The sequence below is a fragment of the Sus scrofa genome, chromosome 1, assembly GCF_000003025.6.
Source record: "Sus scrofa isolate TJ Tabasco breed Duroc chromosome 1, Sscrofa11.1, whole genome shotgun sequence".
Classification (NCBI taxonomy): domain Eukaryota; kingdom Metazoa; phylum Chordata; class Mammalia; order Artiodactyla; family Suidae; genus Sus; species Sus scrofa.
In genome coordinates this window covers 169407730-169434367 of record NC_010443.5, presented here as the reverse complement: position 1 = coordinate 169434367, position 26638 = coordinate 169407730, and the positions used below count along the sequence as shown (strand labels likewise).

Sequence of the window (26638 nt, the reverse complement as noted above, 5' to 3'; positions counted from 1 at the left end):
TTATTCATTTATCTGTTAATGGACACTTAGGTTGCTATAATAATAGCTTGGCTGTTGTAAATAATGCTGCAGTGGACATTGGCGTGCATATATCTTATGTTAGTGTTTTTGTTTTCTTTGGACGAAAACTCGGAAGTGAAATTGCTGGATCATGTTGTAATCCTGTTTTTAATTTTTTTGCTTTTTAGGTCAGCACCTGTGGCATATGGAAGTTCCCAGGCTGGGGTCCAATCAGAGCTGCAGCTGCCAGCCTAAGCCACAACCACAGCAACATGGGATCTGAACCGTGTCTCCTACCTACACCACAGCTCATGGTAATGCTGGATCCTTAACCACTGAGAGGCCAGGGATGGAACCCACATCCTCATGGATACTAGTCGGATTTGTTACTTGCTGAGCCACAACAGGAGCTCCTGTTTTTAATTTTTTGAGGAACCTCCATACTGTTTTCCATGGTGGCTAAACCAGTTTACATTCCCACCAACAGTGAATGAAGTTTCCATTTTCTCCACATCCTTGCCAACACTTGTTATTTGTTGAGTATGTATTTGATAAGGTGTATTCTCTATTTAGAGTATAAAATTTCAGTATATATCTATAATCTCTATTGATTGTTATTTGTCTTCTATATGATTATTTTTGATAAACTTGATCTGTCTTTTACATATATTAATGTTATGTTATTCATTGTGAATTGTGGCTTTTAGTACTGAGAAGTGTCCTTTGTCAGATTCCATGCTTATTGCTTGACTTCTACATAGATAATAATATCACAGCCTCTGTTTTCCTATTATTTCCACTTACCTAAAATACTTTTCCTCATCCCTTTATTTTTAGCCTTTCTGGCTCCTTTTGTTTAGAGGTGTATTTTTTACACAGTATAACTAGGCCCTGCTTTGTGAACCAAATTATTACTTTTTTCCCCTTAATAGTGAGTTAAATCTATTCACATTTATTAATTTAACTGATAGTTCATTCTCAAGTCTTTCTTGTAATTTTATCATTATATGTTATGCTAAATTTGATGTGTTTATGTTGCATATTTTCGTTCTTTTTTTAAAAATTTCTTTTGATGTTTAGGAATGAGTGTCTTCTTGTTCTGTTGGTTTTTTTTTTTTAACCTTTACATATAATTTTTAAAGATGCCTTTTATTTACTGTTTTTATTTGGCCATGTCCACAGCATGTACAAGTTCCTGGGCTAGGGATTGAACCTGTGTCAGAACAACAATGCAAACCATAGTAGGACAACACCAGAGCCTTAACCCACTGGACCACCAGGGAACTCCTAGTTTACTGTTTTTTAATTTAATCAGTTATACTATAATTAGTCCTCTTTTAATGAATAATATTAATTCTCACCTATTGTTGCACAATTGTTGATGAATTATTCTAGCCTTTACTCTGCTCCTTTTTCCTCCTGTTTTTTTATGCTTTTAGTTCTACTTTGTTAGAGCGTGTAATTTTATATATGATTCTTTCACCCTAGTTCCACCTTTGTTTTTGTCTTAGATCTGCTATTAGATGTATTAAGTTATCATTTCAAATACTTTGTAGAACTTTACCTATTTATCTCTTGGTTGGATAAAGCTCTTCCTCTAGTAGTACTCATGAAGGGCCATCAATATGGAATTCCCTGCAAACTTCCTATAACCTTGTTTTTTTTTTTTAATTTTTTTTTTTTTATTTCCCCAATACATTTTTTTTTCTACTGTACAGCATGGTGACCCAGTTACACATACATGTATACATTCTTTTTTCTCACATTATCATGCTCCATCATAAGTGACTAGACATAGTTCCCAATGGGCTAACCTTGATTTTTGAAGGGACGTCTTGGCTGCATATGAAGTCCATGATTCATATTTTATTTCCCTAAGTTTTTTGAAAATGCTATTTTACTATTGTCTTACTTTGTTATTTTGCTAAGTCTCTTATTGCAGTCTGAATCACTTGTCCTTATGAGTTATTTAATCATGTTACTTCAGTCCTTCAGAATTTTTTCTTTACATTTAAAGTTTAGGATATGTCTTTAAGTTGATCATTACAGATTAATTGTCCCTTATATGTGTAAGACTCTGTCAATATGTTAATTCTTGTCTTGCTCTATTTTTGAAAAGTTTTCCTGGATTATAGTTTTAAATACTGTGTTCAATTGTTTTATTTCTCTTATTTAGAGACTGCAATTACAAACAAGTTTTTTTCTTCTTTTCCTGTATTTCATTTTACCTATCTTCTCTCTGACTCTTTTTAATGATTTATTATCACTTTATATTTTTTATTATCTTCTTGCCTTTGTCCCCTTTAAATTTTCTACATGTGCTTTTTCTACCTCAGTTATAAGAATGACTTGTAAGTTAGTCTTCATTTCTCTTTTTTTATATCTTTCCTGAGTTCATTCAAGTCTCATTTCTTTCTGATTTTTATTCATTATCTTGTTTGTTTGTTTGTTTGTCTTTTGAGGGCCCCACCTGCGGCATATGGAAGTTCCCAGGCTAGGGGTCAAATTGAAGCTACAACTGCTGGCCTATGCCGCAGCCATAGAAACATGAGATCAGAGCCGTGCCTACAACCTACACCACAGCTCATGGCAACACCAGATCCTTAACCCACTGAGCGAGGCCAAGGATCGAACCTGTGTCCTCATGGATGCTAGTCACACACATTTCCATTGAGCCACAATGGGAACTCCTATTCATTATCTTGATAACTGTTCTTTCATATTATTTTGTCTGGGCTTTTGTTTATTTTATATTTGTTTTTGGTTGTTTCAGGCAAGAAGATAAAACAGATCCTTGTTATTCCATCTTGGCCAGAAGCAGAAGTCTGTTCTTTAAATTTTAACGACTCATGATATTTACTATTTCTATTGATAAGGCCATAGTCATGCAGACAAAATAGGCTGAAAAAAAAAGATTATAACTGTAGGCAAATGAAATATTAGGCAATGACTTGAATAGGTAAAATAGTATAGTGTCCTCCAAATAGTATTGTCATTAAAGGGGCACATTGTAAACAAATGGAACAAGAATTATCAACTAAAATTCAGGTCCCAATTTGATAGGCATATAAGTTGTTCATAATTTAGACTATTAGTGGGAATAATGACCTTTATTCTTTGGTTTTTCGTATCTTCTTGTGTTCTAGCTCTTTTAAATCCTTTGACTATATATAAGAATCTGTAACAGCAAATTAAGCCATAAAAATGATCATCTTCTTTTTAGGGGCAAATAAAAGAAGGTATGAAAGACTATACTTAGTATTCTAGATTTGACAGGTCCTGGATCATTTTTCTATATCTTTAGATGTTTTTGATATTTTTTTCTTTTCCACTTGATATTCTTTTTTTCTCTTTCTCCCATTTGATACTCTTTTATTAAATTGTCAGAAAACATGAGCTGGTAATTCCTGTTTATTAGCATTTTTACTGACCCAGGTTCTCTTTACTTCAGATTATGAAGTTAATAGAATTTTTAGTATGTATTTCAGTTAATCTCTGAATAATATGAATGTATTTTTGTATATTTTTAATAGGTATAATTCTCAAATAATTCTGTAACCTGAGTTTTAATTACAGTGTTATGATATAGTTAGTTACTTGGTCTTAAAGTCTTTCACATATGTAATTATTACAGACATCACAGCGATTTTCTTCAGTTGATGAAGAAGCAAAGCTTCATAAGACCATGTCTCAAGGAGAGATTACAAAGTTGGCAGTGAGACAGAAGTCTTCAGATTCAGATATAAGGTATAAAGCATACACTGAAAGTTAATAGGGGTAATATGATTTTATTGACTAATAAACTATAGTTAAATACTGAGCATCTTTTTTAAAGCATAATTGACAGAACAGCTGTCAATTTTGAAAGTTTTGAAATTTACCTATTTTTCAACAAATAGTACCTTCTGTGGGACAGGCACATAAATAGTTTAGATTCATAATGAGTTTTATCTTTTTTTTTTTTTTTTATATGTTTAGCAGTGTGATTTGACCAAAGTCTTAAAATCATTATAGGACTTAAGATGAGACCAGATGAGACTGAAAATATGTTCCAGCTCTGGACTTGGATTCTTTTCTATACAAATGGAACTGGAAAAGACGCAGGAAATAATTCTGTTCCCTTTATGAGAGTGTATGAAGTTTTTATTGGTCAAGAATACATCTTTGTCTGGAGTTCCCATTGTGGTTTAGCAGGTTAAGAATCCATGAGGATGTGGGTTTGATCCCTGGCCTCGTTCAGTTAGTTAAGGATCCAGTCTTGCTGAAAGCTGTGATGTAGGTCGAATATGTGGCTCAGATCCCATGTTGCTGTGGCTGTGATGTAGGCTGGCAGCTGCAGCTCTGAATCCACCCCTAGCCTGGGAACTTCCGTACGCTGTAGGTGTGGCCCTAAAAAGAAAAAGTAAAATAAAACATCTTTGTCCCTTAATTGTGTTATGTTAGGAAGTTGGGCTCTCACTGAACACTTTAAGTCACATTGAAATCTATCTGGTTCATAAGCCTTTTATTAAACATCACTTTCTCAATGACTATAGAGGCATAACGGAAGGTACCCCAAAATCTAGAGCAGATTATACTGGAGGTCAAATTTTGGGAAACAAAATATAACATAGTAGAAGAAACATTCAGCTGGAGATAGCTAATTTCCATATCTTCCTAAAATGACAACACCTATATAGGACAAAAATGACAAAAACAAAATAACAGACAATAATAATAAAATTGTGAAATCCAAGAAGTAAATAGACAAATTTTAAATGTCTTAATAGATGAGAGAGAGCTGAATCCTAAGCCAACCAGGTAAAGCTGAGAAAAAAACATCTGGTTGCCTGACCTTTCCCAGTCCTAGCAGAAAACAGGAAATTTATTTTCTGGAAAGGATAACGGAAGATTTCTGTACTTTGAGTAAATGCAGTGCAGATTGGGATACACATTTGGAACGGGGATTTAATGAACGTTTACATATCGAATGTTAAGCTCTCCCAGCTTTTTTCCTGTGTGCAAATTCCACATTTCACATAGCCTCTAAGCAGGTGATTCAGTCTTTAGGACTTTCATCCAACCCTCAAGGAAAGATCTAAAGATAATGGTATCAGGGGACCCTACCATGATGACCACAGTTTGGAAGCCCCACCAATGCACACCAGAACTTCCATGCAGCTTTTTTATACCCTGCTTTTGGTCCCCACACATTTGAGCAGACGTCTTAAATGAAAGAACTAAAACTAATGGATAAAATACACAACTTGGAAGAAATAAGCTATACAGGGGAAAGAAAACTTCAGGACAGACAAATACAACTATTAGCAGACTTCCTACATAAATAAATATAGCTGCATTCATGAAACCAAACAGAATGCTTTAAAGAGAAACATTCATAATAAAAAAGAACATTTGAAAATTGAAACTACGGTAGCATAAAGAAGTCTGAAGAGTTAGAAAGAATGTTGAGGACATTTCTTAGAAAGTTAAGCAAAAAGACAGAAGGAAGAGACAAGAAAAGATAAGAAAATTAGAGGAGCAGTTCAGGACATCTAGTGATCCATTTATAGGAACCCTGGAAAGATAGAATAAAATAAATGCAGGGGAGCAAATCATTAATAAAGTAATTCAAATAAATTTCTGAGAACTGGAGGATTTGAGTTTCTAGATCAAAAGGGCCGGCCCAATATAATGGATGAAAATAGACTCATACCAAAAGACATGTCATTGTAAAACAAGAGAGACAAAAGAAATCCCCATTATGATGGTGAAAGTAGCCTTTCAGATGATGGTCGTAAAGCAGCTACTGGGGAGGAAGCCTGCAAGGTTAGAGCAAGTTAGAAAGCTCTAGGAAAGATTTCTTTCAGAACATGAAAAACTGATGGAGTACTTACTATGTTTGAAATATTAAAAGGAGATATTTACAAATAGGGACACACTTGGAGGTGAATTGAATGTTGAAAAATGAGCAAAGTGTTTATAAAACAAAAAACGTATTAGCTCTAGAAAATATGGGTTATTCAGGGTACTGTATGTCTCAATTGTGAATAACATTTACATCGTAAAATAAATAGTGAGTACTACTAAAAGAAAATACTGTGTACTGATCTCGCTAAAATTGTGATTCTCTTGGGGGGATGTCTGTGTTTGTGGAGGGTGTACACTGAAATGGTGGAACATGCTTAATTATTATCTGGTATAAGTATGATAGCAGTATGAGTGTGGTAAATATTAAAAGAATTGGTTAAATAAATTCAGAAGGGTTGCTGTAGGTAGCAAAAAAGGAATGAGAATAGCAGGAGAATGTTGTCATTTGTAGTAAGCCTCATAGAAAAACTCTATAATATACAGATGTATAAGTTTAGTGATAAGCTAATAAATAATAAGCTAAAAAAAATAGGAATCATGGAAAAAAGAACATGGGCTTTAAAACCAGATTGACCTGATTTTAACTTCCATCTCCATCAGTCCTCTGAGCCTCAGGTGTCTCATGTGTAAAGTTAGGATAAAAATACCTGTTTTATCATGGTAGTTGTGAAAAGTAGGCATCGTATGTAAGGCATAGTGACTAGTTCCTAGAAGATGCTCAAAAAAACCTTTTTTTTTTTGGTGGATTGGATGAACATACGAAGGAACAAACAAATCAGCGTATAAGTAAGGCTCCTAGTGTGGGGTTAGGATACATGACACATGGTCAATAAATGGTAGCTGTAATTATCTCAGGGTATTTCCTTGATTTATACAATGGGAGGAAGTGTATAAGCACTAAGAATAGCATATAGCATAGTAGTATGAATCTCAACTCACTGGCTGTGTAACCTTGAGAAGTTACCTGATGTTTAAGCCACCAGTTTGAATGTAAACTTGTTACACTTAATTAAGATAATTCTATATAAGTAATTATGCCTGGAGCATGGTAACAACTCACATAAATGGTGGTTTATGTTAATATCTCTGGGTCTCATTATTTCTGTTCAAGATGAGGAAACTATCATTTACCTTCCAGATGAAATTTAAATGTACAATTGATATTAAACTTAACTGTGAAGGTCAAATGAATTAATTCACATGAAAGGTGTTTATATAACTTTAAGTGATGTACAGATATTGTCAATAGGATATGCTGATTTCCATTTTTACCTCTGTTTTTTTTTTTGTAAATAGACCTCAGAGAGCTAAGATGAAATTTTGGGCCAAAGGCAAACAAGGGGAGAAGAAGACCACCAGAGTGAAACCTGCCACCCATTCAGAGGTCTCGGAATTCTTTGCTGGCTCAGATGTGATTCCAACTCATCAGTTTCCAGATGGTAAAAATGGACAAAGGGTGGAGATTGTTGTCATAGTTTGTTTACTCTTTCTGAAAGTTTTGCTATTGCTCTAGTATTCATAATGGTAATCCTATTGGCTAGATATTCTAATGAGGTGCAACCAAGATTGTTAAATCCTTCCTTAACTAAGAATTATAAAATTACATTTTACCTATAATAGAAGTTTCAAGGAAATGTTACACAAAACAGTGAAGGAACAACAACTTCAAGAATGATCATAAATCTTCAGTTAGCCTCAGTTTTCTGAAGTGTAAAAATTCAGCCATCATTCATTCACTTAACATATATTATTAGTAAAAATTAATAACATCAGCTAATATGTGAGTGCTTACTATGTACAAGGCACACTATACTAAGTATATTGTATGTATTAACTCAGTTGGTCCTCATAATTTTTTGAGGTTGGTATGATTATTCCCAATTTATAGATGTGAAAACTGAGGCACAAAGAAGTTATTAGCTTTTATATGTATATATATATATATATATATATATATATATATATATATATATATATAGTAATTGGCAGATCTGAGATCTGAATTCAGGCAGACTAGTTCCAGAGACCACATTAACCACTGTGCTAAAATTAAGTGCCTACTCTGTGTCAGAGCCTGGGACTTTTTAATGGTAACTGTTATTTTAACTTTCGGGGCATCACTCATAGCACATTAGAAAGTACCCAACTAGTTCAACTGTTGAGATATGGCCTTTCTAAATGCTAGAATTACTAACTCTCCAAGGATTCCAGTAGTCCCAGTATTAGAAGATTAGCCCATTTTCCCTAGGTCCTTGCTCAAATTTATATGAAAGTTTTAAATTACTATGTAAAGTTTCCAGCTGTCTTCAACAGGGCTATATATCAAAGATGGATATGTGGTAATGAGTGGGTAAAATACCAGTGGATGGTTGAAATATTGGTATTGAATAAAATAGAAAGAGATCCTAGGAAGTTATTCTAAATAAAGAGAACAGGCTCAGTTAAAATAAGTAAACAAAACTTGTCACATCTAAGATAAGATAAAAATAAAGGGACAAAAGATAAGGTAAAGATAAGATAAAGAGAGGAAAATCATCAAGCTTCACGTAGAAACAGATCAGCCAGATGGAGGCACCTGTGTGTCAGAGGAGGAAATGGTAGAAATTTAATTAGAACCCTGTTTTTCTGCCTTGTGGCTTTGCTTATATAACTTTGCAAACTGTTAGGGATAAAACCAGTAGTATATTAAGTGAAAACTACAAGTTCAGTTTGGAAAATAAGGTTAGTTTGTAAAAAAACTAAATACTTTTTTTTTTTTTTTTTTTTTTTTGTCTTTTTAGGGCCACACTTGTGGCATATGGAGGGTCCCAGCCTAGGGGTCAAATCAGAGCTACAGCTGATGGCCTACCCCACAGCCATAGCAATGCAGGATCCGAGCTGTGCCTGTGACCTACACTACAGCTCACAGCAACGCGGGATCCTTAACCTATTGAGCGAGGCTAGGGATCAAACCCTCAACCTCATGGTTCCTAGTCGGGTTCGTTTCCGCTGCTCCACGACAGGAACTCCGAAAAATGGTAATTCTTAACTATATTTTCTGTGCACATGTTCAGTCTGGATTTATTGGCTACCTGCTTAACCTCAAACATTAATGTTATGTTGCTTTTCAGGTATTTACCTGTTTCCTTCAGAGACTTACTAAAGAAACTTAAAAAGAAGAATATGGAGATTTCAATATTTTTACTAAAAAAATTTTGTATACTTTATCTTTGAATTATAGAATTAGCTCAGAATCACCCAACACCTCCTTTGAGTCCCGAATTGCCAGGAAGTTGCCAGAAAGAGTTCAAAGAGAACAAAGAGCCTTCTCCAAAGGCAAGGCGCAAACGAAGTGTGAAGATCAGCAGTGTGGCCTTGGAGTCTGTGCACTGGCAAAATGACTCTGTCCAGATCATAGCAAGTGCCAGTGATTTAAAAAGCATGGATGAATTTCTTCTGAAAAAGGTATATTTTGCCTGCTCAGGCTCCTGAGCAGCTTTAACTGTGGACTACTTATGTATCAGGATATGCCCCCTAAAATATGTAATAATAAATCAAGGTTACATGTGCTTCAGCAAGTTAGATGATCTGTTCTTTACCAAAAAGTTGCAATAATTGGATATACATGAATCAGACTGGGTTAACAGGATTTAAAGTTTTAGGCTTTACTGTAGACTTTAGTTTTATTACAGTAAAAAAAAAGCTGTCATCTTGTATTCTGTATATATATGTATATGAAGGTGAGGCTTGTCATTGCATGCTTTGAGTTGTTTTTCTGGTAACACAATTGCGGAATTATACAGTGTGAGAAGGAGCCTTAGAAATCATCCAATAGTAATAAAACTTTGGCTATTTAGTCATGCTTTCACCTGGGTCCCATAACAGTTTGCCCTTTTTTGGACAGTCATTATTAAAGAAATAGTGGAGTTCCCATTGTGGTGCAGTGGTTGACGGATCCAACTAGGAACCATGAGGTTGCGGGTTCGGTCCCTGGCCTTGCTCAGTGGGTTAAGGATCCAGCGTTGCTTCGAGCTGTGGTGTAGGTTGCAGACGCGGCTTGGATCCCGCGTTGCTCTGGCTCTGGTGTAGGCCAGCAGCAAAAGCTCTCATTCGACCCCTGGCCTGGGAATGGCCATAGAAAAGGCAAAAAGACAAAAAAAAAAATAAAATTAAGAAGAAATAGTATATTTCCACTGTGGCATTCACTTGTTTTCAGTTAGTTGACTGTGTACAAAAACTCTTTCTGTGGTCCTCAGATGAATGACCTAGATAATGAAGACAGCAAGAAAGACACACTGGTGGATGTTGTATTTAAAAAAGCTCTGAAAGAATTTCGGCAGAATATCTTCAGCTTTTATTCATCTGCATTGGCGGTAAGTGGGACTGTGTCAGGAGATAATCAGTAGTTCAACACATGAAAAATTTGGCAATGCCATAGAAAAATAATACAGAGGTCATGTTCAACAAGAGATCTCTTCAGTTCCTTGTTTTTGTTTTAGGGATAGGGAAAAGCTGACTGACCTCAGATTAATACTGTCCTTGAATTTCCTTGAGCAGTTTTTCTTCCCCCTTATATTCTTAAGATAGTGAATTCAGATATTCTAGGTATGATTCTTTTCGCACTCTACTATTTTGACTTCTCATAATCCTTTTTATCTCTGGCTCCAGCTTCTAATTCTCATTTGTGTTGGAATTATACTTTTTTTATTTTTGTCTTTTCTAAGGCTGCTCCCCGGGCATATGGAGGTTCCCAGGCTAGGGGTCGAATTGGAGCTGTAGCTGCCGGCCTACACCACCGCCACAGCAACGTGGGATCCGAGCTGAGTCTGCAACCTACACCACAGCTCATGGCAATTCTGGATCCTTAACCCACTGAGCAAGGCCAGGGATAGAACCCGCAAACTCATGGTTCCTAGTCAGATTCTTTAACTGCTGCACCACAACGGGAACTCCCGGAATTATACTTTTTAATTCAATGGAATTATAGAAGATTATGTTCACTGATTTCTATATATGGATTTATATAATCTTCAAATTTACCTTATACCTTCATGTGATTTTGGCCATGTTTTAGAAAATTTATTATTGGTGCTAAAGTATGTAATACTTAATGCTTTTGACCTGTAGGATCTTTATTAATATCTCTGAATTGTGTTATTTATTCTATAAAAAATTTGTATTTAATTGGTTTTTCTTTGTTCAGCCTATAATTTAATGTGAAAAGAGAAATCAGGAGAACTTTCCTGTTTATCTTCTAGTCCATATAAGGTCATTTTGCCTTTAAAAAATAAGAACCATAAAAATCTGAGAGCAGTAATTTTAAGACCATAATAAAGTAGTAATCAGGCTACGGCAGATGACTAGGATTGAGTAGGGACAGTGTTGGCCATATTTTTCTAATCCTGCCAACTACTTACCATGCTCTTCTTTTTCTTTCTCTGCTTCATACCTATATTTTCTAAACTAGGGACCAGTACACTTTGAATCATATAGGAAGAGCCAATATTATAAAGTAGAGCTTATAGTGGTTTTTTAACTCTGAATCAAAGAGGTTCAACTTCTAATTCTGAGGAGGTGAAAGAGAAATAAATTCTAAATGTATATGACATGTTTTGGTCACTTAATTGCTGTTTTTTTCCTTTCCCATGAAGACTGCAGACCTCATTTAAATGCATTAAAAGGAATTCCATATAGATTCCTCTGCAAGTAATATGGTGTTATTTTAGGCATGTCACTCTTTGGAAAAATGAATCAAAGTAAAGGTTACCTAATGTTTCACTAAGCAAAAATTCAAGTATTCACTCTTTCACTTTAAGAGTGGAACTATCTAAATGAGATTCATTTCTGGGGAGATAGGTAATTAGCAGGGATGCAAATAATCTTTATAGCTAAATTTACTTATAAAAAGCCAGACTTGTGGGAGAAATTCCCAGGACTTTATCCCATTATCACATTGTTTGAACTGTTAGTTATTTTACTAAAATTTAGCAGGTTTTATTCCGCAGACATTCCATAGTGGAGTGAGAGTTTACAAGTACCATATAACCTCAAGGGCATGCCTATTAGAATGTATATCAGGGTTCTAATTTTTATTCAAAATACTACCTAACAAAAGTCGAATATTGAGTTTTTCTATATTTAAAAAATTTCTTCATGAAACCTTACATTTTTTCTCTTATTGCTCTTTAGATAGATGATGGGAAAAGCATACGGTATAAAGACCTCTATGCACTATTTGAACAGATTTTGGAAAAGACCATGAGGCTTGAACAGCGTGATTGGAGTGAATCTCCAGTCAGAGTTTGGGTCAACACTTTTAAAGTGTTTTTAGATGAATATATGAATGAATTCAAGACTTTGGATTATATACCCACAAAGGTAAATATATTTTGATTTCTGTAAGGATTCAGTTATGAATTCTTTTTTGTTTTGTTTTGTTCCTTTGTTTGCATTTTAGAGCCGCACCCGCAGCATATGGAAGTTCCCAGGCTACAGGTTGAATAAGAGCTGCTGCTACCTGTCTACGCCACAGTCACAGCAATGCAGGATACGAGCTACATCTGTTATCCACTGCTCACTGTAATGCTGGATCCTTAACCCACTGAGTGAGGCCAGGGCTCGAACCCACACCCACATAGATCCTAGTCTGGCTCGTTAATTGCTGAGCCATGGAGGGAACTCCCAGTAATGAATTCTTCCAGTCATGACTTCTTAAATAGTCTTTTTGGAACATCTGGTATTTGAGAAAAACATTACACTGAACATGTCAACCTAGCACTACTTTAGATCCAACAAACTCCATTCTGTCTCAAAAGTTCATGAGACAGTATTCTAAACCTTCTGCAGTTAATACAGTCTTCACTGAGTTAAAATATAATGTTGTGCCCTCAAGATTATACCCTCAGCTTTGAAAGACGTCAGTACGTGAATTTCCTTTTGAAAAAACAGTGGTTAAAGATGTGATTCAGGAGTTCCCGTCATGGCGCAGTGGTTAACGAATCCGACTAGGAACCATGAGGTTGCGGGTTCGGTCCCTGCCCTTGCTCAGTGGGTTAACGATCCGGCGTTGCCGTGAGCTGTGGTGTAGGTTGCAGACGCGGATCGGATCCTATGTTGCTGTGGCCCTGGCGTAGGCCAGTGGCTACAGCTCCGATTCGACCCCTAGCCTGGGAACCTCCATATGCCGTGGGAGCGGCCCAAAGAAATGGCAAAAAGACAAAAAAAAAAAAAAAGATGTGATTCATTGTGTCATCTAGTGGCCTTTATATAAGGACCCACGAATTATATTTCTCTTTGAATTAGGTTTTAGGAAAATGCATATTTCTGGAATTCTATATAAGAGTAAAAACCTTTCCTGGTACTACTTATTGAGTACAAGGAATTATACTAGGTGTTTGATATTTATTCTTGCTTCAGCCCTATTAAATAAATACTGTGAAATCCTTATTACAGAAGAGATAGTAGGCTTAGAGAAAGATGTCAGTGCATTTTCTTTCAGTACCCCAGCTGAAATAATTAGGTATCTAATTATTGGGTATCTGGAATACTGTTAATCCTTTTTATTGTTTATGTCCCATTTATTTTTATTTATTCTGGTATCTAGATTTATAAAACATCTTAAATGATTTTGAAGTAATCAGATAGATATAAATCCTTGAAAATTCTTTTGTTCTACATCTAAGTTAAGGTCTTTATATTATAACGAAGAAGATTCTTACTAGGCTTAGACTACCTTTGTTTATAATTTTAAAAGGTTGAGATTGTTCTCTACCATATTTATCAGGAAATGTCATATGCAAAGGAGCTTTTCCATGTTCCAAATGATACCTTGTTTACTTAGCTCTGGGACAGGGAGCCAAAATATGGGATGGAAAGTGCAGTCTTTAAAATTAATAAATAATTAACGAGTAGAATGAAATAATCATTTAAATTAATATGGTGTGGCTTCTGGACAGAACTGAGGTTTAAAAAGACAATAGCTTCTAAAGTATCCTTCCATTCTGTTGCTTTTATGAGCACTATATTTTACTAAATTTAATTTTTTTCTCACATTTGCTTACTAGCACTGCACGTTTCCTCTTGAAGAATAAAGAGCTGCTTATTTTATTACCTGTTGAGCAAAAGTCTCAGCTTTTGCAAAGAAGTAAGAAAATATGTAGTCTTTGTTGCATCACAGTTTCTGTATTTCTCTACCACTAGGTGCCAAAAACAGAGAGAAAGAAAAGAAGGAAGAAAGAAACTGACTTAGTAAGTTATAATCTGATTTTTTTAAAATTTTATTTATTTATTTATTTTTGGTCTTCTTAGGGCTGCTCCCACGGCATATGGAGGTTCCCAGGCTAGAGATCAAATCAGAGCTGTAGCCGCCAGCCTACACCACAGCCACAGCAACGCAGGATCCAAGCCATCTGTGTGACCTACACCACAGTTTATGTCAATGCCAGATTCTTTTTCTTTTTTTTTTTTAATTTATTTTTTCCTGCTGTACAGCATGGGGATCAAGTTACTCTTACATGTATACATTTTTTTCCCCCACCCTTTGTTCTATTGCAATATGAGTATCTAGATATAGTTCTCAATGCTACTCAGCAGGATCTCCTTGTAAATCTATTCTAAGTTGTGTCTGATAAGCCCAAGCTCCTGATCCCTCCCACTCCCTCCCCCTCCCATCAGGCAACCACAAGTCTCTTCTCCAAGTCCATGATTTTCTTTTCTGAGGAGATGTTCATTTGTGCTGGATATCAGATTCCAGTTATAACTGATATTATATGGTATTTGTCTTTGTCTTTCTGGCTCATTTCACTCAGTATGAGATTCTCTAGTTCCATCCATGTTGCTGCAAATGGCATTATGGCATTCTTTTTTATGGCTGAGTAGTATTCCATTGTGTATATAGACCACCTCTTCCGAATCCAGTCATCTGTCGATGGACATTTGGGTTGTTTCCACGTCCTGGCTATTGTGAATAGTGCTGCAATGAACATGCGGGTGCATGTGTCTCTTTTAAGTAGAGCTTTGTCCGGATAGATGCCCAAGAGTGGGACTGCAGGCTAAGTTTTATCTGATAACCCCAAGCTCCTGATCCCTCCCACTCCCTCCCTCTCCCATCAGGCAGCCACAAGTCTGTTCTCCAAGTCCATGATTTTCTTTTCTGTGAAGATATTCATTTGTGCTGTATATTAGATTCCAGTTATAAGTGATATCATATGGTATTTGTCTTTGTCTTTCTGACTCATTTCACTCAGTATGAGAGTCTCTAGTTCCATCCATGTTGCTGCAAATGGAATTATGGCATTCTTTTTTATGGCTGAGTAGTATTCCATTGTGTATATATACCACATCTTCCTAATCCAATCATTTGTTGATGGACATTTGGGTTGTTTCCATGTCCTTCAATGCCAAATTCTTAACACACTGAGCAAGGCCAGGGATCAAACCTGCATCCTCTTGGATGCTAGTCAGATTCGTTTCCACTGAGCCATGATGGGAACTCCATAATTTGTTTCTTTTTTATGTTATAAAAAGTAATTTTTAGACCAGCAGTCTGAGGTATACAGTGTTTATGTGGGTATATTTTAAGGAGTAAGTTTATGTCTAGGAGGTAATCATTTATGTCTTTACAAAAATTTATAATGACAAATGTGTCTTGAATTCTTTGACTTGTTATTAATGGTGGATTCCTAAAATGGTAGAAAACTGAAAATGTTTACTCATGAAAGGTAGAAATATGATTCCTTTTCAGAAGTGGAGATGGAAAAGGAGTTAAGAAATTCTCCCTTCCTTCTAAAGGATATGAGGATTTTACAAATATAAGTACTGTAATTCAGAAGATATTCCCAAAGGCATTTTAGCATATTTTTACCATTGTTCATGTTCTTATCTTTTGTATTATGTATCTCTGTTGCATACTTTACCATAATTGTTACAGTTACAAGAATGAGTTAAGCCTTAGTTGAGGTCGTAATCTGCTAGTGGAGGCAGACATTTAGAAAATTACTACATTCAGGAGTTCCCATCGTGGCGCAGTGGTTAACGAATCCGACTAGGAACCATGAGGTTTCGGGTTCAGTCCCTGCCCTTGCTCAGTGGGTTAATGATCCCGGTGTTGCCTTGAGCTGTGGTGTAGGTTGCAGATGCGGCTCGGATCCAGAGTTGCTGTGGCTTTGGTGTAGGCCAGTGGCTACAGCTCCGATTCGACCTCTATTCTGGGAACCTCCATATGCTGCAGCAGCGGCCCAAGAAAGCAAAAAAAAAAAAAAAAAAAAAGACAAGAAAGTATAAAAAATAATAATAATATAATAAAAAATTACTGCTTTCAAATATGATAAATACTATAGTAGAAATAAAGTGCTGTTGAAATAAAAGAGAGAAGGAAGGAATACTTTATAGAAGAAAAGACGTTTTGCTAATTCTTAACAATTGAGTAGTAATTTAGACAGGCAGTATCTCTAGCTGAAAAGAAAGAGTCTATCCAAAGATACCTGTGTAGAAAACCTGGCATATTGAGCTGATAGCTTCACTTGGCTCAAGTATTGCATGCTTATATGAGAGTGGCTGGAAAAGTATGTAGAAGTCTGATCAACACTCTAGTTCCAAAATATATCTAATATTTGACCATTTCATGCTGTCCACTGCTATTACGATCATCTAGAATACTATGTATAGTCTATTAATTGGTTTGCCTTCTTATACTCTTCTCCCTTGAGATAAATATTCTGTATAATAGCCATAGTGACTGTTTAGAAACAAAAGTCAGGGACATGTTCCTCCTATACTCAGGACTCACGTTACTTGGAATAAAACCCAGAGGTCTTACCATGCCTGTAAGACTAGACATGATCTTGACCTCTCTAAGCTTCATTTCCTCCCATTTTCCCCGATTCCCTCTGCTTCACCTGGATTTGCTGCCACCACTTCCTCTTCCTTCTACCCCACCTGTTTCCCCTCCTCCTTCTCACTTCCTTACTTTCCCCTGAAAATGTTAAAAAAAACCTGGATTCACCCCTGAAAATGGCAAATTCTAATTCTAGATTATTTACTGTTAACCTTATTAATAAATCAGGATTGTAAATCATCCCTTGTCACTTGTAACCCAAATTCTGAGGGTTTTTTTTAGATCATTGCTTTGTCGGTTTTCCACTATGTATATTAGAAACTTGATCTGACTCTGTTTTAGCATGATTTACCTATTTAAAAGTTTCTTTCTTTTCATAGGCACAGAATCCTGAAATTAGTATATCTAAGCCCTTAGCTTGGCTTACTTTTGTTCACCAGTGGACGATTTCCCTATTGAGATACCTTAGACAATTTAAACCCTGAGTCCCAATGCCCTCATGTACATAATAGGAGTACATATTATATAAAATAAGAGTATATAAAATAGGAGCAATGCCATCTACCACTGAGGATTTTTTTTTTTTTTTTTGTCTTTTTTAGCTATTTCTTGGGCCGCTCCCGCGGCATATGGAGGTTCCCAGGCCAGGGGTCCAATCGGAGCTGCAGCCACTGGCCTACACCAGAGCCACAGCAACGCGGGATCCGAGCCGCGTCTGCAACCTACACCACAGCTCACGGCAACACCGGATCATTAACCCACTGAGCAAGGGCAGGGACCGAACCCGCAACCTCATGGTTCCTAGTCGGATTCGTTAACCACTGCGCCACGACGGGAACTCCTGAGGATTTTTGAAATTGTGTATGAAGGACAGGGTAGGGAAAGTGGTATTTAGATCTTTTATGTATTTTAAGCTGTATAAGAGTAGTCTTTTTCATGTCTATATGGGAAAGAATAATACCTCAAAATAAAAATGAACAAAACATGATGTTAAAAAAAGACAATTAATTAATTCCAATAGCTATTATAATTCAGGGATTGTGAAAGGTACAGGTCATAGAAAGTAATGTTAAGAAATAGACAAATACCAAGCACCTATGGTCAACTAGTCTATGACAAAGGAGGCAAGAACATGCAGTGGAAGAAAGATAGTCTTTTCAAAAATGGTGCTGGGAAAACTGGAAAGCTACATGTAAAAGAATGAAAATGAAACACTGTCTAACACCATACACAAAAATAAACTCAAAATGGATTAAAGACCTAAATATTAGGCCAGATAGTATAAAACTCCAAGAGGAAAATATAGGCAGAACACTCTTTGACATAAATCATAGCAACGTCTTGTTTGATCAACCTCCTAGACTAAAGACAATAAAGACATAAATAAACCAATTGGACCTAATTAAACTCAAAAGGTTTTGCACAGCAAAGGAAACCATTAAAAAAACAAAAAGACAACCTAAGGAATGGGAGAAAATCTTTGCAAAAGACAAGAGCCTCATCTCCAAATTGTACAAACAGCTCAACAACAGGAAAAAACAGTCCCATTGAAAATGGGCAGCAGACCTAAATAGACAGTTCTCCGGAGAAGACATATGGATGGCCAACAGGCACACGAAGAAATATTCAATATCATTAATTATTAGAGAAACGCGGAGTTCCCGTCATGGCGCAGTGGTTAACGAATCCGACTAGGAACCATGAGGTTGCGGGTTCGGTCCCTGCCCTTGCTCAGTGGGTTAACGATCCGGTGTTGCCATGAGCTGTGGTGTAGGTTGCAGACGCGGCTTGGATCCCGCGTTGCTGTGGCTCTGGCGTAGGCCGGTGGCTACAGCTCCGATTGGACCCCTAGCATGGGAACCTCCATATGCCGCGGGAGCGGCCCAAGAAATAGCAACAACAACAACAACAACAAAAAAAAAGACAAAAAAAAAAAATTATTAGAGAAACGCAAATCAAAAAACTATAATGAGGGACCTCCTCACACCAAACAGAATGGCCATCATTAACAAGTCAACAAAAACAATTGCAGGTGAGGGCGTGGAGAAAAGGGTACCCTCCTTCACTGTTGCTGGGAATATAAATTGGTACAACTACTATGGAGAACAGTATAGAGATTCCTCAGAAAACTGAATGTAGAACTACCATATGATACAGCAATCCCACTCCTGGGCAGATATCCAGACAAAACTTTCTTTGAAAAAGACACATGCACCCCTATGTTCATCGCAGCAGTATTCACAATAGCCAGTACATGAAAACAACCTAAATGTCCATCAGCAGATGAATGGATTAAGAAGATGTGGTACATATATACAGTGGGATACTACTCAGCCATAAAATAAACTAATTTAGATAATGCCATTTGCAGCAACATGGATGGAACTAGAGATTCGCATTCTAAGTGAAGTAAGCCAGAAAGAAATAGACAGATGATATCACTTATTTGTGGGATCTGAAATATGCCACAGATGATCCTATCTATAAAACATAGACAGATCACAGCCAGGGAGAGCAGACCTGTGGCTCCTAGGGCGGTGGTGGGAGGGAGTAGATGGACAGGCAGATCAGGGTTTTTGGATGCAAACTGTAATGTTTGGAATGGATGGGCAGTGGGGTCCTAGTGTACAGCACAGGGAACTTTGTGTGATTGGGTCACTTTGCTGAACAACAGAAATTGAAGAAATATTGTAAATCAACCATATTTTAATTTTTTAAAAAAATACATGAATAAATGTTTATACTTGTTAGTATTCAAATTTAAATGAATAGGGATTTTCTCTACTTTGTCCATCCATGAGCAAAACTCAAAATAAATTAGTTACCTAGTTTGGAAAGACATATAAATATATAGATTCCTTTCAGTACTGCAAATAAGGGAGTTATTTGCATAACCTTCTAGGAGAAGGTACTTTAGTAATGATTTACTGAAAGGCTTAAAAATATTAAAAACAGGGGTTCCCATAGTGGCACAGTAGAAACGAATCCGATTAGTATCCATGAGGATGCAGGTTCCATCCCTGCCCTCTCAGTGGGCTGGGAATCCGACGTTGCCATGAGCGTGGTGTAGGTAGAAAACATGGCTCAGATCCTGAGTTGCTCTGGCTATTGGTGTAGGCCAGCAGTTGTAGCTCTGATTCAACCCCTAGCCTGGAAACTTCCATATGTTGCAGGTGCGGCCCTAAAAAAATGAAAAAAAAAATTAATACAAAAATGAAAAACTTTGACCTAGCGATTCTGCATCTAGAAATTTATCCAATGGATATATCTATTGGTTCGCATTGTCATGTACAGGCTCTTTATTGAAGAAGAATTTGTAATAAACAAACTGAACAGTTCTAAGTCTCTAAGGAGATGGTTAAATAAATTAGATACAGCTCTCGGGAGTTCCCGTCATGACGCAGTGGTTAACGAATCCAACTAGGAACCAAGAGATTGCGGGTTTGGTCTCTGCCCTTGCTCAGTGGGTTAAGGATCCGGTGTTGCCGTGAGCTGTGGTGTAGGTTGCAGACACGGCTCAGATCCTGCATTGCTGTGGCTCTGGCGTAGACCGGCAGTTACAGCTCCTATTCGACCCCTAGCCTGGGAACCTCCATATGCTGTGAGAGCGGCCCAAGAAATGGCAAAAAGACAAAAAAAAAAAATTACATACAGCTATATAATAAAATACTCCTTGGCACTAAAGTAAAAGAAGCCATTCTCCAAGATGTTTTGTTAATTAAAAAGAGCAAGAAGCCAAATGCTACATAGAAAGCAACTATTTGTATATTTTTTGAAAAGCAAAATACATTTATGTCTATAGTCATACCCACACACAAAAAATATCTGAAAGTATACACAGGAAATAGGTATCAGTGATTATTTCTAAAAGAGGAATTAAGAGTTCCTGTTATGGCTCAGCGGAAATGAATCTGACTAATATCCATGAAGATGCAGGTTCAATCCCTATCCTTGCTCAGTGGGTTAAGGATCTGGCATTGCTGTGAGCTGCAGTGTAGGTTGCAGATGCGGCTCATATCTGGTGTGGTGTAGGCTATTAGACCCCTAGCCTGAGAACCTCCATATACCACGGGTGCAGCCCTAAAAAAAAAAGACAATAAAATAAAAAGAGGAACTAAACATTTGGAGATTGGAGTCCAGAGGTAAGAGAAAGTCTTATTTTTCATTGTATTCTTTTTTTGCACATTTTGATCCATTCAGAATAAAGTAATTTGTAAATGAAACTAACTTAATCTTAGAGTTCCAGTAGAGAAATGTGTATGTCTGTGATTTAGTTTCATTAAATAGAAGGATGTCTGTATGATAAAATGATAAAATCTGGGAATATTTGAGACATCACAGAGCAAGGATATATTATAAAACTGTGGGATGGATGAACTGTGAGTTAAATATTTTTCATTTAATTAGTTGGTTATTTGATTAATTTAAGACATAAATGATACTAATACTCTCCTACCATGTATGTATGTATGTATGAATTTATTGTTAAAAATCCGGGTAATAATTGACATATAATGTTATACTACTTTCAGGTGTACATCATAATGATTCAATATTTGTATATATTATGAAATGATCACCCTAAGTCTAGTTAACATGTCACCTTACATAGTTATGAATTTTTTTCTTGTGATGTGAACTTTTAAGATTCTCTCTTAGCAATTTTCAAATATGCATACCGTGTTATTTACCTTAGTTACCATGATATAGATTATCTCACCATGACTTATTTATTTTATAACTGTAAGTTTATAAAACTTTCCCACCACATATTTTAAGGCTGTCTTTACCTATCTGCTTTGAGATGACACTCTTTTTATATCTAAATTTCCCTTTATGCTTGTATCTTTTTATCCTGTTCCATTAGTTGATCTGAATATTCATGAGCCAATTCCACTACTTTAATTACTGAGCTTTTATTATGTGTAATAATTTAATCTTTTCATCTATTCAAGTCTATTTCTGTGTCTTTTAAGAGGCTTTAAAAATTTTTCATATATTGCTTTTTACTACTTTGTGTTACATTTATTACTGTATTTTATCTCAGTAGAGATAATCACTATAGTATGATGTATATCTTTCTATACTCTTCTGTACTTGTATAAACTTTTTAATCTAGTGGTTCTCAAAGTATGAAATCTAAAGGGGTTTCTGGGACACTTTCAGGGATTTTTTAACATCAAAACTATTTTCATAATAATAACCACATTATTTTCCTTTTTCACTGAGAGGCACAAAGGCATTCATGGGTAAAATTGCTGACAAACTTAGCACAGATCAAGGCACTTGATACTTCTCGGGGGAATAGGAAGTATGCAGTAGCTGCATATGAAGACTGTCTCCAAAAAATCACTTGTACAGTTGAATTGTAAGCTGATCTTGCCTCTTTGAAAATTGTACCTAAAATCATATAACATAAAATTTACCATTTTAACCTTTCCTTTTTTTCAGGGCCTCACCCACAGCATATGGAGGTTGCCAGGCTAGGGGTCGAATCAGAGCTACAGCCGCTGGCCTACACCACAGCCACAGCAACATCAGATCCGAGCTGCATTTGCGACCCACACCACAGCTCACAGCCAGGCTGGATCCTTAACCTGTGAGTGAGGCCAGGGATTGAACTTGCATCCTCATGGTTCCCCCATGCCTGGGGAAACCACTCATTTACTTTTTTTTTTTTTTTTTGCTTTTTAGGGCCGCACCCATAGCATATGGAAGTTCTCAGGCTACGGGTTGAATCAGAGCTACATCCGCTGGCCTACACCACAGCCACAGCAACGTGAGCTCCGAGCCACGTCTGCGGCCTACACCACAGCTCACGCAATACTGGGTCCCCGACCCACTGAGCAAGGCCAGGGATCAAACCCGCATCTTCACGGATACTAGTCGAATTCTCTTCTGCTGCACCACAACAGGAACTCCCACTCATCTACTTTCTATATTTAAGGATTTGCCTATTAAAGACATTACATATTGGTTCAAACAAACAAAGAAACAAACAATATTGGTCTTTTGTGTCCATCTGCTTTTACTTAGGCTAATATTTTCCATATTCATCTATGTGGCATATATGGTGCTTCTATTTTATGGACAAATAATATCACATTGTGTAGATAGACTATATTTTATTTATTCATTCATTTGTTTATGGGACTTCGGGTTTTCTATTTTGGGCAATTAAGAGTAATGCTACCGTGAACATTTGTGTACAACTTTTTTATGTCAATGTGTGTTACAAGCTGCTGTTTTCATAGAACATCACTTTTATTAGCAATCTGTATTTATTCAGACTTCAGTATTTGGCAGACATTTTCTAAAAATGAACAAAGTGACCCTGTCAAGGACATCACCTGAGAACATTTGTTATCAGTGGTAAATTGTGAGGTTTTAATAAAGCAAAAATTACAATTTTGGAAAACTTTTATCGATCACTACGAGCATGACAATTTTCTGGTAGTTTTCTGATGAGATAGATCTGTGGTGATATGAAGGAATGTGACTTTTTGATAATGTGTATGAAATGTGTCAACATTTGATAGAGCTGCACAATTCAAAGAGCCAGTATATTCTTTCAGCCTACGCCACAGCCACAGTCACGCCAGACCTGAGCCACGTCTGTAACCTACACTACAGGTCACATCAACACCAGATTCTTAACCCACTGAGCAAGGCCAGGGATCGAATCTACAACTTCATTGTTCCTAGTTGGATTGTCTCCGCTGTGCCACAACCAGAACTCTGAAAGAGCCAATATTTTTTAAATGGCTAGTCAGCCCCTGCTACTACACTGTCAGTTCCATTGCACTACAGCAGGAAGTCCTTGTTTAATGCTAATTTTAAGTGTATTGGATAGTTAAATCTTTTTCGGTTTTAATTCCTAACTCATAACTCATAAATAGAAGTTTCTTGAGATCAGTTATTGTCAAAAGGGTAAAACATTCTTGAGGTTAAAATTATCATTTGGAAGCCACTGTTTTTAACATGCTGATTCAGAATTTTTTAAGACAGTTCTTACATGTTTATAGCATTGTTTTCTGATTTTCAAGTAAGTTGGTCTTATCTCTCTACTAGATTGTTAGTTTTTTAAAGCAGGGACCATATATTTTACCTTTATTGCATTTTCAGGTCAGAATTTTCCTCTTAGAATAAGTGCCCATTGAGACAACAAGGACTTGAAAGATATCCCATTGCCTGACATTTTAGGGCAGCATTTACTATGTTGGCTTTAACATAAATAGCTATAATTTTTCATTCAGGTAGAAGAGCACAATGGTCACATCTTCAAGGCTACTCAATACAGCATCCCTACATACTGTGAATACTGTTCTTCTTTGATATGGATAATGGACCGAGCCTCAGTTTGCAAATGTAAGTATGAGAGATCTTTGAGGAATTTTTTTAACCACTCAATACTTCTATTTCCATGAGCTTGCTTATATCTTCTTTAACATAAAGGAATAATTCACACTCCCTAATTCTTTAACTTCATCTTTCATTGTATTTCCTTTTACCTGCTCTTCATAGGCAAATAAGACATTTTGGCATTCTTTGGTCACTGTATTTGCTGCTCACTCTGTCTGAAATGCTTTTCTCCCAGATGTTAGTGTGACTTACTATTTCAGTTAACTCATGTCTCCACTCATATGTCGGAGAGAGCTCTTTCCTTACTTTCCTGTCTAAAATGCCACCCTGTCCCCAATTTTCTATCCCTTTATTCAGCTTTTCTAGTCTTTATAAAGTACTTGTTAGCATCCAAAATTATGTTAAGTATTCATTTGTTTTCTTGTTTGTCAATGTGTCCCACTAGAATATGTTCTCTAGAAGGTCAGGAAATTTACCTGTCTCTTCTGTATCACCAGTGCCTAGAATAGTTCTCGCACATTGTAAGTTTTAATAAATATTTATGGATGGACCTATGGATGGATAGATGAATTAATGGACAAATTCTTGAATTATAAGCGTAAAGTAACTTTTTTCTAATATACTCCTTTCAACAGGGCCTTTAAATCCTAGAATGTGTGTGAAGATTTTTTGTGAGTCAACTTGGTTCTATCTTACAGAGGACCTTTAGCTTTCACTCCTCTCATTCCATACATTTGCTGTGGTGCTTTTTAATAACTCCATGAGCATTTGTTTACTAGTGGGCCAGAACTGAATGAATGAAGTATTAGGAAGGGCTGGGTGGGTCCATGACAACATGGAGAAAATCATGTTCATCATAGCAATATCACCATGAATGCTGGATATACTCACTTGTTCTATTGTTCAACAGTGGTTTTCCTTTTGTTTTCTTATCAGTAGAGTTAAAAAAAATTACAGTGAGAGTGAAATAGGAAGTAGTTTGCCATGTACTTGACTGTTTAATGTTAATCTGATTCCTGTAGGTTTGGTATAATTTTCTTGGTTATGTGAAACTAAAAATGTGAAGAATCTACTTTTTTATAACCTTGGTGTGCTTGGTTTGAAAACCCCTCAAGTCCTACTTTAGAAATTTCAGGAAGGATATTTAGGTGTCGATATACAGGAACCAGAGCTGGTGTGCCAGAATGACATAGGCCAAGTGTTTTCTCAGTAGCCTTCTCTCAGCATGCCCTTCCCATTAATACTGCCTAGCTACCCTATTATCCCCTGTTCCAAGAAAGTATTTCTGCTCCAAACCTTTGCTTTGGCTCATCTTCCCAGTCACATCTGATATTCTGGTTCCTCAGAGCTCTATTCTGAACCTTCTAAGATAGTAAATAAAGCCTTTCTTTTATCTTAATTTAAGCTCTGAAATTTGTTTTTATTTCACTGTTTTTTTAACAGTAATGCATTTCTTACCCATTGGAATGATTCTTAATAGGTATTTCAGGCATTTTAGCATATTGTAGAGCATATGTTAGAGGGGAACATGAGCACTAATCTGTGAGGCAAACCACAAAGATAAATAAATACTCTGCTGGAATGCGGTAGGGCCAGGGAAGAGGGCTGGACAGTTTTGAAAAAGTAAAAAGCTTTTTCATAGACAGTGGTTAGAAATTTCAACTATATTTTCAACCTCATTTTTCTGAAAAGAATGGGTTAAGCACCTTTTTCATTCTCATACCATTACACACACACACACATACACACACACAAACTAATACCATTATATATATAGCATATATAGAGTGTATATATATATACACTCTATATATGCTATATAGCTATTATAGCAGTCTCAGATTTAAAGAAAAAAATTTATATTCAAAATAAAGCAGTAAACTTGTTAACTTATAGTCACTGATATACAGACTTCTGAAAAATACTACATTCTTAACCTGTTTTTCAGTGTGCAAGTATGCTTGCCATAAGAAATGCTGTCTGAAAACCACAGCCAAGTGTTCTAAAAAGGTAAGAAGTTATCACCTATGAGTGATAAATAATGGGTCTATTGGTCTTTTGTGCCTTGTGGAAAGAAATCAAGACCTCTTTCATGATTTTTATAGGGTAGCGGTTTTCAAACTTTTTGGCCACAAATTTCAATAAGAAATACATTTTATATCATAAGCCAGAATACACATATAGAACGATGTGTGCGTGTGTGTGTGTGTGTGTGTGTGTGTGTGTGTGTATAACTGAATCTGTTTTCCTGGAACTATATTTACCTTAATTATGTCGGAGCTACTAAACTGATTTCACAACCGACAACTTATTAAAGCACCTCTTTTAAAGGCTTCCTACCTCTTAAACATTCATAAGTATTCCTAGAAATTATCCTGAAAATGGTAGGCTACAGTTAAAAATTTTAACATGAGAAGTAAAATTCACCAGCATAGTTGGTGTTTTTACATATTTCTGCTTGGATACACAGATCTAAAAGATACTGAACATATACTCTGTTTCCTTTATGCTTCAACAAAGCAACTATTTTGGAAATATTTCATCCTTTTATTGTATAATCATATTTTCTTACTTATAATCACATATAATTTTAACAATACTGTGCAAATCTGA

At 36.2% G+C, this 26638-nt stretch overlaps 1 protein-coding gene across 21 annotated transcripts in view; it reads left to right on the top strand.

The window, feature by feature from the left end:
- Positions 1-26638, top strand: part of MYO9A (myosin IXA) — a 226744-nt gene that overhangs the window by 162404 nt on the left and 37702 nt on the right. For all 21 annotated transcript variants that reach the window (XM_021100912.1, XM_021100896.1, XM_021100965.1 and 18 more), the window contains 8 exons: positions 3635-3747; positions 7147-7289; positions 9071-9294; positions 10086-10202; positions 12019-12207; positions 14029-14076; positions 23920-24031; positions 25974-26035. In XM_021100912.1, coding sequence (XP_020956571.1) covers positions 3635-3747; positions 7147-7289; positions 9071-9294; positions 10086-10202; positions 12019-12207; positions 14029-14076; positions 23920-24031; positions 25974-26035 — 1008 coding nt within the window. The remainder of the gene's footprint in view (positions 1-3634; positions 3748-7146; positions 7290-9070; positions 9295-10085; positions 10203-12018; positions 12208-14028; positions 14077-23919; positions 24032-25973; positions 26036-26638) is intronic.